Source organism: Rhinoraja longicauda, chromosome 14, assembly GCF_053455715.1.
Source record: "Rhinoraja longicauda isolate Sanriku21f chromosome 14, sRhiLon1.1, whole genome shotgun sequence".
In the NCBI taxonomy this organism is placed as follows: domain Eukaryota; kingdom Metazoa; phylum Chordata; class Chondrichthyes; order Rajiformes; family Arhynchobatidae; genus Rhinoraja; species Rhinoraja longicauda.
Window position 1 is genome coordinate 26,088,357 of NC_135966.1, and position 20,698 is coordinate 26,109,054.

The following is a 20,698-nucleotide window of genomic DNA, read 5'->3' on the forward strand; positions in this document are numbered from 1 at the left end:
AATCATTTTAGTTTATAATCAGCCAGTTAGGAAGCTGCCATCCTTGTTCAATTATACAATACCTGAACCATCTAAAATATATTAACAAATCAGAATATGTCAATATCATTTACATTTACGTCTGAAAAAGGGTCTCGACCCGAAACATCACCTATTCCTTTTCTCCAGAGAAGCTGTCTGACCCACTGAGTTACTTCAGCTTTTGTGTCTTATCCTCGGTTTAAACTGCCATCTGCAGTTCCATCCTACTCATTTACATTTATGTTTTGTTTCAAATAATTTACAAAATTAACCTGTTTTGTGCCCAATATTCATTTATTAAGGATCATGAATTTAATACAGCCATTACATCACAGCTCTTAATCTTTGATCTGCCATTTTCACATCTTACCCTTCTCATATCTCATATCTCATATATATTCAGCGCGGAAACAGGCCTTTTCGGCCCACCAAGTCCGCGCCGCCCAGCGATCCCTGCACATTAACACTATCCTACACACACTAGGGACAATTTTTACATTTACCCAGTCAATTAACCTACATACCTGTACGTCTTTGGAGTGTGGGAGGAAACCGAAGATCTCGGAGAAAACCCACGCAGGTCACGGGGAGAACGTACAAACTCCTTACAGTACAGCACCCGTACTCAGGATCGAACCTGAGTCTCCGGCGCTGCATTCGCTGTAAAGCAGCAACTCTACCGCTGCGCCACCGTGCCGCCCAGTCTCCCTCTGCCCTGACTCTCAGTCTGAAGAAGGGTCTCAACCCGTAACATCACCCATTCCTTCTCTAGAGAAATCCTGGCTGTCTAGGTGAGTTACTCCAACGTTTTGTGTCTATCTTAGATATATATGTTTTTTTTCCAATTTCTCATGATATTGTGGAACCATCAGTTTCCTCTCCTTCAGGGTGGACTGGACTTACGGATAAATTCAAGTTCTGTGCATGTGAGTGTTAAGAAGTTGGGAAACAAGTTTCCTAAATTTCTTGCAGGATTTAATGCCCTGGTTTTATGCGGCAGACTTACACTGTACCCAGAAACAACCTGATTGACAGAAGTAGTCGGAATGCCTTCAATGCCAAAGCCTGAGGGTGCAGGTGGAAGCATTAGGTGAGTGAGTTACAATGCTCGGAGTAGGGGTGTAGCCACGATTATGGTGTACTTGTAAGACTAGGCTGCGGTCAGGGGAGGAACAAATAGAGCCGAGCTTGATGGATGGCCAGTTAAGGTGTTGGGGGTGGATGCTGTCTATCTCAGCACTTCCCATATGATATTTGGGCATTCCTTTTCAATTGCAGAAAATCCTGATTAATGGTGTCACAAAGTCATTCAACCGGATTCCTTCCAGTAAACTAGCTTTATGGGGTCCTCTCCCTCATCCACCTCTCTCACCTTTGACCCTTCCCTTCCATAATTTCTATCAATACTGTTCTTTTCTTTGTTTTTCTCCTTTTTTTCACACCACCTATTCTAAGGAAGAAAACATCATTAAAGCATCAAAAGTAAATATACTCCTGGAGGGGAGCTTCAATATCGATCTCCATGAATGAATTGATAGTACCACCACTGACCAAGATACCCGAGTTCTGCAAGATGCTTTTGCCAGACTCACATACGTGAGTGAATAAGCATGAGACATAAATGTCCTCCTCCTCATTCTACCCATTGCACCCCTCCATTACAACAATGGTAGAAACTGATCATTGCGCAATCGTCAGAGAGAAAATCCCATCTTCATGCTGAGGACACTAGCACTATTGCAGTACCATACAAAATGATGCAAAGGAGATGCATGTAGAACTGAGCTGGCAGCTCAGAACTAGGTATCCATTTGTGCCGTGCAGCTGCAGAGTACCATAATCTGCATATTCATGGTACACATATCCCTCAATCACCATTACAGTCAGAGCAGGGGATCACCCTGGAAAGAGGAGGTTTGTGCCAGGATCAGTACTAGGCATACCCAAAAATGAGACAACCTGATAAAACTGGACACAGAATTACAGTTGTGTTGAACAGCAATTGCAGCACTCAACAGAATGAACAAAGGATCAGATGAAAAACAAACTGATGGGAGGTGGGGAGATATGAGAGAAACAAAGAACGTTCACATCCTCAGTGATGGTGAGGTGGATGCAAAAGGCTGAAGTACCTACAGCCAAGTTCTGCCAGAAATGCCAAGTGGATGATCCACATCCCTATCAATTCTAAATCCAGTCTTCACCCAATTTGAACCACTTCTCATGATATCAAGAAACAATTAGGAGCCCTAGACGCTCCTGAGGTTGTGGAGCCAAATAACATTCTGCCTGTAGTTCTGAAGACCTGTACTCTTGAACTTGCTGTACCGCCAACCAGTAAGTTACAATGCTGGCATTCATCTGCAGAGCAATAGGAGATATCATCACTCGTGCTATCAAACATTACCTAGTCCCCATTAATCTATTGATGCTCAGATTTTTGTCAGCACTACTTGGCTTCAGAATTCATCACTATCTTGGTCTGAACATGAACCAAGGAGCTGAATATCAGAATAGAGGTGAAAGTGACTGCCCTTGACATTAAGGCAGGAGTTGACAGAGTGTGGCATCAAGGACCCTGGTAAAGCTGAAGTCAGTGGGCATCAATTTGGAAGCAGACCGATGTCGTCATATCTCATGCATAGGAAGATGATTGTGGCTGCTGGAAATCAATCATCCCAGCCCAGGACATCACTGTCCTCTGCTTCAATAATAACCCACAGTAAGGTAAGAAGTGGGTGCCTTCACCAATGACTGCACAATGTTCAACTGCCCAACAAGTGACGCAATCTACACCCACGTGCATCGTGAACTAGATAACGTTCCACTTAGTTTGATAAGTTGTACGTAAGATCATGCCACTGAAGTGCCAGACAAATCTAAACACTTAACTTTGAGACAATATATTACTACTATCACTGACTCCCACAACATCACATCCTGGGGCTGTCAATGATTAGAAACTCAACAGGTCTAATGGCATATTGTGGTTACAACAAGAAGTTAAAGGCAAGGTACCCTGTGACAAGTGACTGACATTCTCACACCCAGAAGTAATTCCAATATCTAAAAGGCCAAAGTCAGGGAAGTGATGGAGTACTCTCCAGCTGTGTGGATGAGAGTAGCTCCAACTAAAGAAATTCAGCACAGTCCAAAACAGTGTGTGGCATCAAGGAGCCTGGTAAAGCTGAAGTCAATGGGCATCAGTGAGGAAGTAGCCCACTTGATTGGCACATCGACCACCATTCTAAAAAAATGGTACCTCTCTAACTGCAAGGTGCACCACCTACAAAGTGTATTGCAGTTATTTGCCCTGACAATGCTGCCCGTGCCTTCCAAACGTGCAGACATTGTTATGAAGAAAAAGAACAGGAGCTGCAAGAGAATACCACCACCTGCAAGTTCCTCTTCAACTTGCACATCATCCCATCTTGGAAATACATGGCCTTTCCTTCACTATAACCATGCTGGAACTCCTTCCACACCGACATTGTGCTGTTACCAGAAAATGGGTCAGTGCCTTTCTCCAAGGGCAATTAGGAATGGTTGATGAACACTGGCCTTGCCAGCAACACCACCATCCAATAAATGTATACAAAAGTACAAGGCTGCTGTTAACATCATTGGTGAAATGCACAATCACGGGCCAGCGATGGTCAGGAAGAGAGATGTCTCAGGCGGCAGGGAGGGCGAGTCAGTAAGGTGTTCTAGGTAGCTTGCTGGCCTTTGAGAAACATCCTGCTCTTCCTGGCTCACAAGCAATTTTGCAAAGGAGCTTGCTTCATGTTTTCAGTCCACCCTTTCTTTCATCTCCCAGCTTTCCCCAAGACCAGGAAACACAACGGCGCATGGTACAAATCAAATGACTTGTTAAAATGAAGAAAAGCATTTTTATTACAACCTTTGAGCAAACTTTGCATCTAACCCTTGACGTGTTTGAACTGGAAATTATTGTGCAGAACTTTCAATTGTATGTTCCATTTTCAATACAAACCGTACTTAAGTATTGCCACATTGAGAGTGTGCTGGTTTCTGTTTTGAGCATTTCACATTTGAATTAGTGATATGACATCATTGTTGCCATTTATGGGAGTTAAGACTCAGCCCATGACATTTCAGCACTTTAGTTCATTCACAAAAAAAATTGATTTTAGCCGAAACAGCAATTATATTGTTCAGGACCTCTTTTATATAAAACTCTTTTGTGGTAAGCAAATAAAAATATTGAGCGGACAACAAGTGGAAGGAGATGGGGAAGGAGGGAAAGCAAAGGCCACTTGAAGTTAGAGAAGTCAATGTTCATACCGCTGGGGTGTAAGCGACCCAAACAAAATAAAAGGTGTTGTTCATTCAATTTGTGCTGGGCCTCACTCTGACAATGGAGGAGGCCCATGCCAGAAAGGTCAGTGCGGGAATGGGAGGGGAAGTTAAAGTGTTGAGCGACCTGGAGATCAAGTAGGTTTAGGCGGATTGAGCGGAGGTGTTCAGCGAAACGATCGCCAAGCTGCGTTTCGTCTCGCCTATATACAGGAGGTTGACTGATGGGAGGTGTGAGCAGAGATGAAAAATGTTTTGTTCAGATTACTCTGGAAATTAGTTGGGGAGAATCAAGTCTTGCGGAGTAATGATGAAATTAGTAAAGATAAGCTGCAGGAATCTACTTTTACCACATCGGTTGGTCCATGATCATCAATGATGTGTCTTGACTCCCTGTATTTTATTCAGTTTTTTTCCCCGTTAGGATTGTGGTTTGTGTTATGATTCGGCTTGCTTTATTTAAGTATATTCTTCAGAAATTGGTGTTAATCGTCTCTTCACAGGTACAGAGCAATATGTCACCAAACTATAAGCCAACTATGGTGTTAATAGCTAATTCATAAATAAATTGTGGTGTGATTCTATTGTTAGATGTTAGTGTGAAAAAAATTTCAATGATACATTACATCTTTGAAAAATTACCTCGTCAGGTGCGGACATACTTAATGTAACTGAAGACCTCGGATTTTGTGACTTTGGCACTGATAAGTAACAGACAAAGTCTGGAAATTCTGATGTTGGAACAGACCTAACATGTCAAATGTACTGAAGCTGGCTGGAACGTTTGGCAGCTCAAAGGCTCCACTGCAGCAGCACTGCTCCAAAGCTTCAATGGAGTTTCAAACTTAGTTAAAACAATACCCACACTTACGGCAGAATTAGGAAGCATCAAGTGTTCTTTAAGCTGAGAGGAGAAAGATTAACTTGAGGGGCAACTTTTCACACACAGGCTGATACATACATGGGATGAGCTGCCAGACAAAGTGGTTGAGGCAAGGATCATAGCAACAATTAAAAGACAATTGGACAGGTACATGGAAAGGAAATGTTTAGAGGGATGTGGATAAAACGCTGGTAAAGGAAGCCAGTTTATATGAGCATCTTGGTCAGCATGGAGAATTAGGCTTTAGTGCTTCTGTGTTATATGACTCTCTTCCATCACCTATTTTCAAAGCTTCATCCTACAATCTGCATCGCGCATGGGAAGTATTGCATTTCAAGAGCTAAGATCGATAGGAAGCACAATTAAAATGCCTTGGTCAAGGGTGCTGACAGCAGCATACCATAGCAGATACCCATTATTCACTTTGAAGTTGAGAGATTGCTGCATCAACAGTGCTTTGATTCAAATGATTAAAAGAACCATTACATTTCTCAAAGTTACAAGATTCCTACGACTGCAAGGGTTAATGAAACATGTGCAATCAGGCACCCCCAATGTGAATACCTAATTTATATAAATGACAAAAATCTTTCCATTGGCTACTTATGCAACTAGGTAAAGACAGATGGAATGAATATCTTGTCTTACAGGCTCCTCTCGGTCAGCTTACTCAAAGCCATTGCCACAATGTTCACATAAAACATGCTGCTATATTGCATGACTTTCTTCACAGCATTCCTCATTCCCTTGAATTTCATCTCAACCTTTCAAGAAAAATACATATTTTCCCATCTGTTGCAGTATTTTACTTCCTCTTTGACACATGAACAGGCTGGAAATAAAGAGATATGGCTGTCATGCAGGCAGGTGAGATTAGTTTAGACTGGCATCATGGTCAGGACAGACATGGTGTGCTGAAGGACCTGTTCCTGTGCTGTACTGTTGTGTGTTCTATATTCCTCTCAATCCTACAACAGCATACACTGAATACTTCTTAAACAATGATACCAGCCTTTGTCCATTCCTTCCAGAATTTTACAGGATACAGGGTCTCCTACAGATAGGATTCATATTCTGTGTTATCAAAACTAGCTGATCCCATGATTTATGATGAGGCAAAACATTTCAGTACACACATTTTATCCCATTGCTCTTATGTCACACTATTTACAGTCAAGGAAATTTCAAGCCAATATTTTTTACCATTCAGCCCTTTAAAAACTTTGAATAGTTTGATAAGCAGAAAGCAAATTTCTAACATTGCTTTGCAAATGCAATACCTTAAAAATGCAAAACCTCAAAAGGAAAAATGATTTATCTGTGACTGACAAACAAAATGAAAATGGCATAAATTCAAGATGCTTATGTTGCAAAAATACCAATGGGCCTGGGGATTATAAACACTTTAGAACTCAGCAAAATAAGGACTAAGAAATTGATTAAAAAAATAAAGGATATGAGAGAGGATTGGCCTGAAACATTAAAACATTTTTTTTTAAACTATAAATACTTCTGTAGATATTTAAAATGAAAAGGTTCAGTAAGGGCAAACGCGAGCCCTTTACAGATAAGAATGCAAGAATTTATAGTCAGGGGAATTAAACAACTGTGCATGTTATCATTGAAAAAGACACAAATAACTGCAGTTTTGGGCTCCATATGTGAGGAAGGATGTGCTCCATTAGAGAGGGTCCAGAGGAGGTTTGATCCCTGAGAATGATCCCTGAGATGATGGGGTTAACGTATGAGAAGCATTTGAAGGCTCTGGGCCTGTACTCACTGGAGTATGGAAAGGTTGAGGGGGATCTCATTGAAACCACATGAATAATGAAAAGCCTGGATAAAGTGGTTGTGGAAGGATACGTCCAGTAGTGGGAGTGTTTAGGGCCAAAGGGCACAGCCTCAGAATAAAAAGACATACCTTAAGAATGAGGAAGAATGTCTTTAGCCAGAGGGTAGTGAATCCATGGAATTCATTGCCACAGACCATAATGGAAGCCAAATTATTGGGGATTTTTAAAGTGGAGATTGATAGGTTCTTGATTAGTAAGGATGTCAATGATTACAGGGAGAATGCAAAAACATGGGGTTGAGATGGAAAAATAAATCAGCCATGATCGAATGGCGGAGCAGACGTGATGGGCCAAAAGGCCAAATTCTGCTCCTATGTCTTATGTATTAATGATTGGGTCTCACCTATTCACTATCTATACTACTGATGTGGCTCAGGACAAATATTATATTTCCAAGTTTGCTGATGCTATTAAATTAGGTGAGTATGTGAGTAGGAAGAAGATTGAAAAGATGTTGCAAGGGGTTATAGACAAGCTGAGTGAATGAACGAAAACATGCAGATGGGATCAAATGCAGCAAATATGTGAGATCATCCACCTTTGTTGCACATAAAACAGAAATACAAGCAATTAGAAAAGCCAATTGTATGTCAGCCGTTATTACAAGAGGATTTGAATACCTATGAAGGGATGAACTTGCCATTCAGATTCAGAGAAGACAGGTTCCAGTGTTACGAGGGGGGATTGAATAGATAAGGCTTTCCAGAGTATCATTGATTCATTTTGTGATATTGAGGGAATAAAGGGATATTGGAGGTAAATGGTGCTAAGGCAGAAGCTCAGTCACACAATGAATAACAGTACAAACTTGCCCCAGTTCTATTTCTTATATTATACCCAGAATTAGATCTGAATCAATTTTATGCTGACAAACATGCAAATATTATCTTTCTTCCAATGAAAGTAAAAAGTGCATTCCTAGAATTCTCCCCACACGTTCCTTCTCTGACAGTGAATTACATGATACAAGATATATTTGTTTTTTAATTCATATTTTGTGCCTTTCCTATGCCGCAAATAATGCAAATCATAATGAAATTCTGACATGTTGCAGCCATTGCTCTGCTGGTGACTCCAAATTCTACCAGTTATTAATCTGAGAACAAGATTGATTTACTACAAATTGAACCCCTACCTTGTACACAAATCCATCTGGGCAACTGTGGTCGTAAGTGAAGGCTTTGTATACCACAAGAAATACGATACAGGCAAGAAATGCAAGAGCAAGAAAAATGAGAATGGTGACCTGTAACACAAGAAAAAGTGAAAGCAAGTGTTAACTCAGTAATTCTTAGTAAATCAATGGTATGTTCATCCAACATCTTAAAATTTAATATACTGCTATCACAGCTTTCATGACTCATATTCACATTTTATGGCTTGATCAATACGAGGGGTCCTGAGTGCCAAATAACAAGGCAACAGTAATCTGAGACTTCTTGAATAAATATTCCCTTAACAATATTTACTGTCCTTCAATCATGCCCAATGGCAGACTGTTTACAATTTTAACTTAAATTACAATGTTGGAGGATATAATTTATCAAATCTTAAGTGTGCTTATTCCCATTGTATCAGCATCAAACTATTACATGGGAGCTTCCCATAAGATGATTATATCTTGCAAATTGATTCTGTGACAACGTAAAGGATTTGCACAGTTCAACCTGAAGATACACAAGTCAATTTTGACAAGAGTGCCCTGAATTATAATCTCTCACTTATTCACTGAAAGCATGCCCTTTTTACTGACCACACTAGAAAACTTAGATTGCACATAATAATACCTAATTCAACAATTTCATTTTGAAGTTCAGACTGACTTTTCAAAGGTTGGGTACTTTCCGCCATGTGCTTATGCAGTTCAATACAAAATCAAAGTCATGCTAAAGTTCACAGACAACCTACAATTAACCACACTCGCAGCTCACAGAAGCACTTGCATTGCTCACAAATAGGTTTAAAAGATTTAATGAACTTACATTCTTGCCCTCCACCAGATCTGCTTCAGTATCGTGCCTGGTTCATTTGTCACCAGCCCTACTGTATGTACAAAATTCCATGACATCTTCCATGCAGGTCAAAAAGCAGACCTAACTTCTCGCTTTTAATGAGGCTTTCATCTACCTGCACCTTAATGGTCTTGTTATTTGACATATTTGTCCAGTGGCAAATATTTTATCTTTACAGGTCACACATTAAAAGGAAGCATAGATTTTAAAATAAACTATCATTATTGAAATGCAAAGGAATGCCTAGGCAAGAAACAAAGAGCCATTGGATTCTCTGGGGCCATTCCATTCAGAATAGGTTATAAAACTGAGAGACCATTATAAACCTTGTAGTTCCACACACCAGCAAACAAATTTAACCTGACTACACTAGAAGAGATTTCAGTGGAAATTAGATTCTACACAACAGATCCATTCTGGACCTCTTTGCAATGCTCAACCCTGAATTCCGTATTTCAGTTCAAGTAATTTTCTAAAGGCTGCCCCTGAGAGTTTCAGAAGACACCCTATTATTTCAGCTCCAATGTCTTACATCAGTCTACAAAATTGAGAACTTGAGTGTAAGAGGCAACTTGCAGGACCAGTGGGTAATTGTTGTTTTTTGATGGGAAGCTATCGTTCATAAATAGAAAATGAAACTCTCATAATTTGCCTGTCTGAAGCTTGGAGATTCTTTGGAAAACTACATCCATATTTAATATGTAGCACTTTAACTTCTCCAGTGTCTGTGTCATTCTACAATATATTTTCTCGTCATTTTCACGCTTATTACTCAACATGAATGTTATAAATAAAATTATTTTTAAATTTAGAATATCAATTCTAAAAGTGACTGAGTCAGCACAAAAGCAAATAATCCCTTTGTGCAACATTTGATTCTGATTTATAGTTTATATTCATTAGAATTTCAAAATTGAACAGTTACTTTTACCCTTACTTTTGCACATTGAGGATTATTTTTAAAAATTACAAACTGTTTAGGGATACTAAACAGGTCCTATTTTTTAAAAATAATCCTCAATTACTATTGCCATCAAGCATTTTTTGTTTAAATTAGGAACTGTTTAGTATCTTCAAACTAAACAGTTCTTTTTTTTTAAATAGTCCTCAATGGCAATAGTAAGGGTTAAGTATTTACCCACTGAACACCAGTCACTTCAGTGACACTGTCAGATTTGGAAAGTGACTTTGCAAGAATAGTTTCCAACAAATAAATAGATTTTTTTCTGACATCAGAGTGCAACTGAGAGAATAAAAACACATCATATACACACTGTAAATGTCACTTTCTACGGTGAGATATACTTCATAAATAAAATATGTCAGAACAAATGCACTTCAGAATGTTTTTGTTACCTATTTAATAGAAGCTATGAAATGTCAGCAGCAAATAGCTAAGAGGTCAGCAACCTTCAAGTATGACCAGCTTCACGACAGCTAATCCCAAACTATCTCCCATTCTTGCACTATTGTTGCTAAGGAGAGAATTCTGCGATTTAGTCCATATTTCTGATGGGAAGATAATAATTCATTGTATGAGACTGAGGCCTTAGCCTCTAATGTCCTCCAATAAAATTATGTCTTCACAAAACAATCCTTGTGGAGGCAATAAATATGACTAGCTGACACAAAATCACTCTTTATCTTATTGCTTAAATATTTGATGAAGACATATTATCCTGGGAGAACTTTAAAATGAATACATAAAATATCCAATTTATATTTCATCATTAACTTTCTGCCAATCCTGATACTAGTTTAAACTGATCAAGAGATCTCTCTCTCTCTCTCTCTCTTTCTCTCTCTCTTTCTCTCTCTCTTTCTCTCTTTCTCTCTCTCTCTCTCTCTCTCTCTCTCTCTCTCTCTCTCTCTCTCTCATTAGTTGTGATTAATAGGCCTTCCATTTCTTTTGCATTCATTAAAACACAATGCATCCTGATGATGACAGCTCAGTACTGAAAATTTTAATTAAGCAGTAAATTTGATGATAGATGCATATCAGCTTGACATTTAGACCACTTAAATTTGAATATTCATAAGTTAACAAATTCTGTTAAAATAATTGTGGACAACTAGCAACATTAAAGTAAATATCAAATACTTTAAAATAATCCTGTAATGTACACTGGGGTAAAAGGAACCTTCATCTCCTTTGCCCACTTTCCAAATATCCATTGCACAAATTTAAAAATAATGGATTAATTAATAATAAACATCAGTACTCCAGTGAATTAACAACATTTTTTTTCAGCACAGGAGCTGAAGAAATCATTGTAACCGTAAGCTTGTCACGTCTTCAAACACCAAGTGAAACCACAGGGCAGGAGACAAGGTAAAGTAATATAGATTCTGAGTGGAATAATATAGAGAATTTGGCAATTCCATCTTATCCAAATGGCTTCATTACTTCACTTAAGGTCCAAAGAAAAGTCAAACATGAATTCACTAAGCTTTATAATGTACCATGCAATTCATCAAAAAACAATGTCCAATAAGACCATGGGTGGAAAAATAAATGTGGAAGAACATTTTCCTTGGAGAACTTTATTTGCCTGGGGTAGGTATTTTAAGTACAGATTGACAATTTCCAAGGTCTTCTTCCCATTTGGAAGAAACATTAGCTGTGGAGCATACAGAAATTCTAGATATGATCAATTTTCAAAGCATTTGATGGTGAAGATTAAAATGTGCTCTGTCACATGATGCTTTAAATAACTGGAATTATAATTCTCTAAGCATAGTTTATCATCTATCAACAGTGAAGATAAGACTCTGTGACTATTGGAAACACATATGTACTGAAAAATCATGCCAATCTCCCATGTGGATCATTGGAACAGTTAACAGATGAAAAATTAAACAATAAACCAATTTTTTGGTGAAACATTTGTCATTTTATTTGTTGAAATATTATTGACTTTTATCTTGCATTACAATCCTCTACACTTTCCTGTTTATATGTCATTACTGAAAATAAACAACCCACGAGATTGAAACAGCCTTTGGCTATTAAAATGGAAATAAAATAATAGGGTTATAAAGTTGTAAAATGCTAGGAAGATGGTTGGATGTTTGTCTTTGGTCAGTACGACTGAACACATATTACACCAGTGGATTCAAAACTAAAATTTGTTCCGAGTCCATTATGGGATATTTACTGCTAGCACTGGAAGGCAGTTTCTAAATGAGTATAACGACCTCAAGGGGAAATATCTCCCACAAAATGGTTTTATCTAAAGTAATCTGAATGCATAATTGGGCAGTTGAGGATAACTGCTTTTTGGTACTCTTCTTGTTTAGTTCATATTCCAGGAGACTGGTGTTTGTGAATTTAGAGTCATGCAGCACGGAAACAGGCCCTTCAGCCCAACTCATCTATGCCATCCAAGATGATCCTCTAAGCTAATTGCATTTCCCTGCACGAGCCCCATATCCCTCTGAACCTTCCCTGTCCACGTGACCAAAACTGAATACTCCAAATGCAGCCTCGCCAACACATTGTACAACTGAAGCATAACATCCCAGCTTCTATGCTCAATACCTTGACTGATAAAGACCAACGTACAAAAGAAGGTTAACACAAAATGCTGGAGTAACTCAGCGGGACAGGCAGCATCACTGGAGAGAAGGATTTGATGAGGTTTTTGGGTCGAGACCCTTCTTCAGACACGAAACGATCCAAAACGTCACCCATTCCTTCTCTCCAGAGATGCTGCCTGTCCCGCTGAGTTACTCCAGCATTTTGTGTCTACCTTCGATTTAAACCAGCATCTCCAGTTCTTTCCTACACACAATGTACCAAAATACATCTTTACCACCCAATCTACCTGTAACACCACTTTCAGGTAACAATGTATCTCCTAGATTCCTCTGCCCCACAACATTCCCCACTGAGAAAGCCCTGCCCTGATTTGACTTCCCAAATGCAACACCTCACACCAATTCCATTAAATTCCATTAGTATTCCTCAACCCACCTGCCCAGCTGATCAAGATCCTGATGTGTTTTTTGATGACCATCTTCACAGTCTACGATACCACCTACTTTAATGTCATCTGCAAACTTACAAATCATGCCTTATACATTCTCATCTAAATCATCGCGATAAACCTCAAACAGCAATGGAGAAACAAGTAACTGCAGATCATGGTTTGCAAAAAAAATGTGCTTGAGTAACTCAGTGGGTCAGGCATCATTTCTGAAGGGCATGGATTGGTGATTTTTTGGGTCGAGTCCCTTCTTCAGACTGATTATAGTAGGGGGGACACTGATGTAAAAAGATGGAGGCAGGACAAAGCCTGGTAAGTTTAGTTTGGAAGATGGGTGGCCATAGGCTGGCGAGAAAAAGGAGACAAAAGGGTGTAAGAAAAGAGAAGAGGAGTGAAATGTGAAGCCAGAGAAAGGTATATGTGGAGGGGGGTGGAGGGAAGGGAACAGGGAAGAGGATGGTTGAAATACTGGGTGCACACCCAGTGCGCCACAGGGAAGAAATGGGGGGGGGGGGGGGGAGGAAAGAGGCAAAAATGGCCCAGCACCAATGCCTAATGACCAATGACACAAAAAGCTGGAGTAACTCAGAGGGACAGGCAGAGAAGGAATGGGTAATGTTTCAGGTCGAGACCCTTCTTCTGTATTTAGTTAGTCAGCTCTCCCTGGATCTCATGAGGTCTAATTTTCTAGAACATGCTATGCAAAACCGTAACAAAGACCTTGCTGAAGTCCATTTAGACAATGTCTATGGCCTTGCCCTCATCAACATTCTTGGTAGTTTCTTCAAGAAATTAAATTAAATTCATAAAATACATTCAACACACACAAAACCTTGCCCTTTATCCCTAATCAGCCTCTGTCTATCCAAATGCACATATATATTATATATATATATATGTGTGTGTATATTTATATATTATATTATCCCTCAAGTTGTGTAGGAAAATAACTGCAGATGCTGGTACAAATCGAAGGTATCACAAAATGCTGGAGTAACTCAGCGGGTCAGGCAGCATCTCTGGAGAGAAGGAATGGGCGACATTTCGGGTCGAGACCCTTCTTCAGACTGATGTCAGGGGGGGCGGGACCAAACGCAGGCTCAGCGATCGTTTCGCTCAACACCTTCGCTCAGTCCGCCTTAACCAACCTGATCTCCCGGTGGCTGAGCACTTCAACTTCCCCTCCCACTCCCAGTCTGACCTTTCTATCATGAGCCTCCTCCAGTGTCATAGTGAGCCCCACCGCAAATTGGAGGAACAGCACCTCATATTTCGCTTGGGCAGCTTACAGCCCAGCGGTATGAACATTGACTTCTCTAACTTTAGATAGCTCCTCTGTCCCTCTCTTCCCCTCCCCCTTCCCAGTTCTCCCACTGTCTTCCTGTCTCCACCTATATCCTTTCTTTGTCCCACCCCCCCTGACATCAGTCTGAAGTAGGGTCTCGACCCGAAACATCGCCCATTCCTTCTCTCCAGAGATGCTGCCTGACCAGCTGAGTTACTCCAGCATTTTGTGATACCTATATTATCCCTCACAATCCTCTCCAGTAACTTACCCACCACATATTTTAGGCTCACTAGTCTATAGTTCCCAGGCTTTTCCTTGTAACACTTCTTAAATAGGGACACGTCGTTAGCCACCCTACAGTAATCTGGCACCTCACCCGTGTCTAACAATGATTTATATTTCTCAGCTAGGGCTCCTGCAATTTTTTCTCTAGCTTCCCACAGTTTCCTCTGATTCCTGTCGAAAACCATCAAAGTTGGCCTTTCCTCAATTCAGAACTTTAACTGATGGGCCCATCCTGTCCTCATCCATAACTATTTTAAAGTTAATGAAGTAGTGCTCGCTGGTTCTAAAGGCTCTCCCACCGACAAGTCAGGCACCTGCCCTTCCCAATTTCCTCACATTAGATCAAGTTTTGCCCTCTCCCTTATACTGTTATCCCGCTACACATTATCAAAGGAAACTTTCCTGAAGACATTTAATAAATTCCACCCCATCTAAGGCGTTGGCAGTCGCAGTCTATATTGGGGAAGTTAAAATCCCCTAGTATGACAACCCTATTAATCTAACAGCTGTCTGTAATCTCCCAGCAGTTATTTGTTTTCTAATTCCCTTTGACTATTTGCAGGCCTACACTACACTTCCAACAAGGTGGAAGGTGGAAGTTCCATCCCCTTTCTCTGCTCCACCCACATATCTTCACTGGATGAACCATCAGTAATGTCATCTCAGACTACTGCTGTGACAGTCATCTTCATTAATAAAGCCACTCCCCTCCGTTTTTACCTCCACGTCTAACACACCTGTAGTACCAGTACCCAGGAACATTAATCTGCCAGTCATATCCCTCCCTTAGCCATGTTTCCCTAATGCCTACAACATCCCAGTCGCATGTACCTATCCACGCCGAGTTCACCCACCATACGTGTCAGACCCCTGGCATTAAAGTAAATGCAGTTTAATCTAACATCCCTTCCCCGCTCCCTGTCGTACTCCTGCATATCATGTCTATGGAATTTGCTTGCATCGTGTTCCATACCATTGTCCAGCCTCTCAACTCCCTCACTCCTGCATTGGATCCCATTCCCCTGCCAATTTAGTTTAATCCCTCCTGAGTAGCACTAGATACACCCTATGTTTACTATATTAAATCTGCTCATCCAAAATCCACTAGCAAAATAAATGTATTACTCGGCAGGTTAATGGCATGAGAAGAACTTGAGTAAAACGAATACTCTTTACATTAAGATGGTAAGCCACTATTAATCAGCATGACATCCAAATCTATTTAAATGACGACATGGTTTTGAGAAATTATTACAAAATAAACTTTTGACATTTTTGGAATCATAATTGAAACTTTCAGGCTCTTATGAATTGGACTATTATTTGGTAGCAGATACCATAGCAGTATTTAAGAGTATTTTAGATAGGCACATGGATCTGCAGGGAATGGCGGTTATGGGTCCTTTGCAGGCAAAATGGATTCATTTAATTTGGCATCATGTTCAGCACAGACATCATGGGCTAAAGGGCCTGTTCCTGTTCTACATCCCGTAACTTAAAAGGTCTTCAACCTGTAACATTAACTCAATTTTCTCACTCCACAGATGCTGGTGGGTATTTTTAGCATTCACTTTTACTTTGGATATACACCAGCTGCAGTGTTCAGGATCTCTCAGTTCCAGCATGCATTTCGTTCTTTCCTCTGCTATTTTAATCTCCTCCAGAAAGATCATCTGTAATTTACAAGCCTTTACCACCTCTCTCAGCTGACACCACCACTATTTCCATTATTCAGTCACTCTTAGTTTCTTCTCTATCACAGAATTTCCCCATGTTCTTTCCACCACTTTCTTTCCTCTGCAGCCCAAAATATGTGTGTTTCCAACTGTCCCTAATCTTGACAAACAGTCGTCAATTTGAAACATTAGCTCTATTTCACTCTCCACAGATACTGCGTGACCTACTAAATATTTCCACTACTTGTTTGCTTTTACTATTGTTCCGAACTGTTCTAATTATTTATTCAGCAAGTACAAATTTATTGGAAGAAAATGCAAGGATTTCTGGAGGGAAATACCCAAGACTGATAGGATAATTTGTCAAAAATCCTGCTGGTGCTATTTCTGGTGCACTCGATGCCAAGTCCTCGTACATAATGACAAATTAGATTTTGGCACTGGGTAGGAAACAATAAACATGGAACATTTAACGAGGATGACCATGTAGACTACAATTCAAAACCCATGTTTACTATTCGATGGAACATGGTTATGTAAAATGTTGGTAGGATGACTGCCAATGTCAACTCAAGGGGGCAGAGAATTACAGAGAGTAGGATTTGTAAACAAAGCTGGGAATTTTAAAGCTGAGACACTGCATAATGGAGAGCCAATAGTGTTCAGGAAGCAGACTGACTTTTGTGTGAGTTGTACTATGACAGCAGTCTTTAGAAACAAGTTAACAGAATATTAAAGAGCTAGTTATCAGCAATCTTGGCGATGGGGTGGTAACGTGAAGAAAAGCTCATCATGGGGGACACAAGTGAAACAATAGACAGCATCAGCCTCAACAGTTGCCAAGAAGGACAACAGAATTGACAGCAACATGTCATGTTTGTGGTGGGATCAAAGAAAAATGGCTTCAGAATTATCAATATTTAACTGGGAAAATACTGAGCTTAGTTCATTCAAGCTGGCACTCACTGCTCCATCACTCCTTCACTCACACTGTCTCTCACTCCTTCAGACACTCACCCCTCACTCTTTCACTTACTCCACTTACTCCAGTAAGTAAGTGAGGGGTGAGTGGCTGAAGGAGTGAAAGAGTGAAGGAGGGAGCAGTGAGTGCTTCACTCCCTCACTCCTTCAATCACTCATCCCTCACTCACCCCTCATTCCTTCACTCGCTCACCCCTTACTCCTTCACTCATTTCCTCAACTCAGTCCAATAGTCTCCCCCCAATACCTTCAGTCATGCCCTACCCACTCCTTCAATCACTCCCCTTCACTCCTTGTCTTTCCCTCCAGTCCTTAACTCTGCCTCTCACTCCTTCACTCACTTGCAGCTTACTCCTTGTCAGTGCCTCCTCCCTACTCCTTCACAGAGCCTCCTCCTAACTATTTCACTTATTTCACACAGTCCTTACTCGCTCACTTCACTCAGTCTTTCACATACTCACTCCATCATTCACATTCCGATCCCTTCACACTCCCCTCACTCACTTCACCTTCTCTCCTTCATACTACCCCCTCACTCATTTAACACTAACCGTTCACTCCATCACTTATTCCATTCAATCTCCCTCTCTCCTTCAGTCACTCATTCTCCACACATTCCTTAACTCACTATCGCTCACTCATTCATTCTTCTCTCAATACTTCCTCACTCCTCCCTCACTCCTTCATTCACTTATCCCTTATTTATTCCTCCCTCACACACACTCTTCTTCACACATACTCCTCCCCATTCACTTCCCCATTACTCCTTCACACACTCAACCCCTCACTCCTTCATTCTCTGTTGCTTTTGTTTGACCCTTTCCCCCGTGTCTTAGGTGTTCTCTTTTAACCTGCCTGTACAGTAACCTGGTGTAACACAATGACTCACTAGTGCAGAAAACGTTAGCCTAGTTTGGAAATTGACCAGGATCAAAACTCAGGCTCAAGGTTCGGGCAGGATCAAACATGTCTCTGGTCCCTGGTTTGGCCTCTAACCCTGGGCTGGTTTTAGGAACATTCTGGGGATTGTAAGGGTATTGAATATGTGCCTCACATTTCCATTCAACAAAATTGATCAGAATAAAAACAGTTGAATGCACATCCACCCAACTACACTGAGAGGTTTGGTGGGTTCAACTGTCTCAAAGTTTGACATATATCAAAGAGAATGGTGATGGACACTTTAACCTTTGCATAGTCACAAAAGGATAATTTGTGACCTTGATAAGGACCTTCTTCCACTCACAGCCCCCTCATTCCTACACATTGCCCCCCTCATTCTTTCACTCACTCCACCTCATTTCTCCATTTATGCCCACCCCCACTCATTTGGACACTGCCTCACCCACTCTTTCACTCATTGCCTTTCCCACTCCTTCATTCCTCCCCCACATTCCTTCCTCACTCCACACTCAATCCTTCACTTACACCATTCAAGCCCCACTCACCCCTTCACACACTGCTTCCTCAGTTCTTCATTTCTCTATTCACTACCTCCCCACTCCTTCAGTCACTCCACCCTTGCTCCTTTACTCACTCATCCTCACTCTTCACTCCTTCAGTCGTTCTCTCCCTACTCCCTCACCTCTGCCTCTCCATTATTTAATGTATCCCCCTCATTACTTCACTCATTGCCTCCCCCACTCCTTTACTCCCCTCCCCACCTCCTCACTCATGGCCCCTCATTCCCTTCACTCCTTCAGTCACTACTTCCTTATTCCTTCAGCCATTGCGTCCCACTCCTTCGTTCTCCCCCACATTCCTCCACTCACACTCCCTCAATCCTTCACTCATTTCCCCTCAGTCCATCACTCACTCCTTCAAATGCCCATCACTCCACTTCTTCCACTCTATCCCCTCTCTTTCTTTGTCATTGCCTCTCACTTGTTCAGTCACTCACCTCACACACTCCTTCATCCTCTGCCGTTTTTTGCTTGACCCCATATCTCTGGTGTTCTCTCTGAACTTTCCCTTACTCTAACCTGGTGTCATACAGTGACAAAGCTCTCCTCAGCAGTGCATATTCATTGCCTAGTTCTGGAAATTGACCAGGATCTCAACTACGGTCTGAGGTGTGGACAGGGACTGATATGCCTCCGGTCCTAGTTTGAACTCAAGCCCTGTGGGCAGTTATCAGGAAGCTCTGGGGACTGCAATGACATTGTTCAGTTTAGTTTATTGTAGCGTGTATTGAGGTACAGGGAAAAGCTTTTGTTGCCTGCTATCCAGAATATGTGCCAAATACATCCATTCCATTGGCCTGATCAGAATAGAAGGAATTGCAGGCACTCCCACCCAATTGGACTGAGAAGTATGGTGTGATCAACCATTCCTGGAATGGCGGGATTGTCGTATGTTGAAAGACTGGAGCGACAGGGCTTGTATGCCCTGGAATTTAGAAGGATGAGAGGGGATCATTGAAACATGTAAGATTATTAAGGGATTGGACACGCTAGAGGCAGGAAACATGTTCCCGATGTTGGGGGAGTCCCGAACCAGGGGCCACAGTTTAAGAATAAGGGGTAGGCCATTTAGAACGGAGATGAGGAAAACGATTTCACTCAGCGAGTTGTGAAGCTGTGGAACTCTCTGCCTCAGAAGGCAGTGGAGGCCAATTCCCTGGATGTTTTCAAGAGAGAGTTAGATAGCTCTTAATGATAGCGGAGTCAAGGGATACGGGGAGAAGGCAGGAAGAGGTACTGATTGTGGATGATCAGCCATGATCACAGTGAATGGCGGTGCTGGCTCGAAGGACCGAATGGCCTACTCCTGCACCTATTGTCTATTGTCTATCTCAAAGTTGGAGATTTATTGAAAGGAATTAGGATGGATGCTTTAACCTTTGCATCATCAAAATAGGTGTAATTTGTACTTGGTATGGTTCAGAATTACAAAGAGAAGTGCGTGGAAAAGATGAACAGAAAAGTTGAGACCGCAGCACCTTTGCAAACCTTTGAGAGGAAAGGGGTTTGGAAATGGGAATGTGGTTTGCAAAGGTGGAGTAAAGTTTACTTTTTTAAGGAGGTTGACAGCAGTAAATTAGAAATAATGGGCCAGGTTGCAGTGACAGCCGTGGTGTTGGTGCCACAGGGTAATCTGACCCATAACTGTATTGCTCACCAGGAATAGCTAGTGAAAATAACATTTTCAATATGACCGTTATTTCTATGTCATCTTTTAACCCCCAAATTTCAATACTGTGAAATTATTTTTCTAAACATTATCTAAAGTTTTCCAATCATATAAACCAAGGCTTCTGGATTGAATTTTAACAATTCTGCAACTGCACCACTCCCAAAGGCACAACACAATTGTGAATTGTGATTTCCCACAGGATTTTAGTATTGCTTACAAAAAAGTTATACCTTCAAGAGCCAAGCAAATCAATATAAA

General features: G+C 40.9%; 1 protein-coding gene across 2 annotated transcripts in view; it reads right to left on the reverse strand.

The window, feature by feature from the left end:
- nsg2 (neuronal vesicle trafficking associated 2) overlaps window positions 1–20,698 on the reverse strand; it is a 62,520-nt gene that overhangs the window by 4,297 nt on the left and 37,525 nt on the right. For both annotated transcript variants that reach the window (XM_078411597.1, XM_078411596.1), the window contains exon 4: window positions 8,210–8,320. In XM_078411597.1, the coding sequence (XP_078267723.1) occupies window positions 8,210–8,320 (111 nt within the window). The remainder of the gene's footprint in view (window positions 1–8,209; window positions 8,321–20,698) is intronic.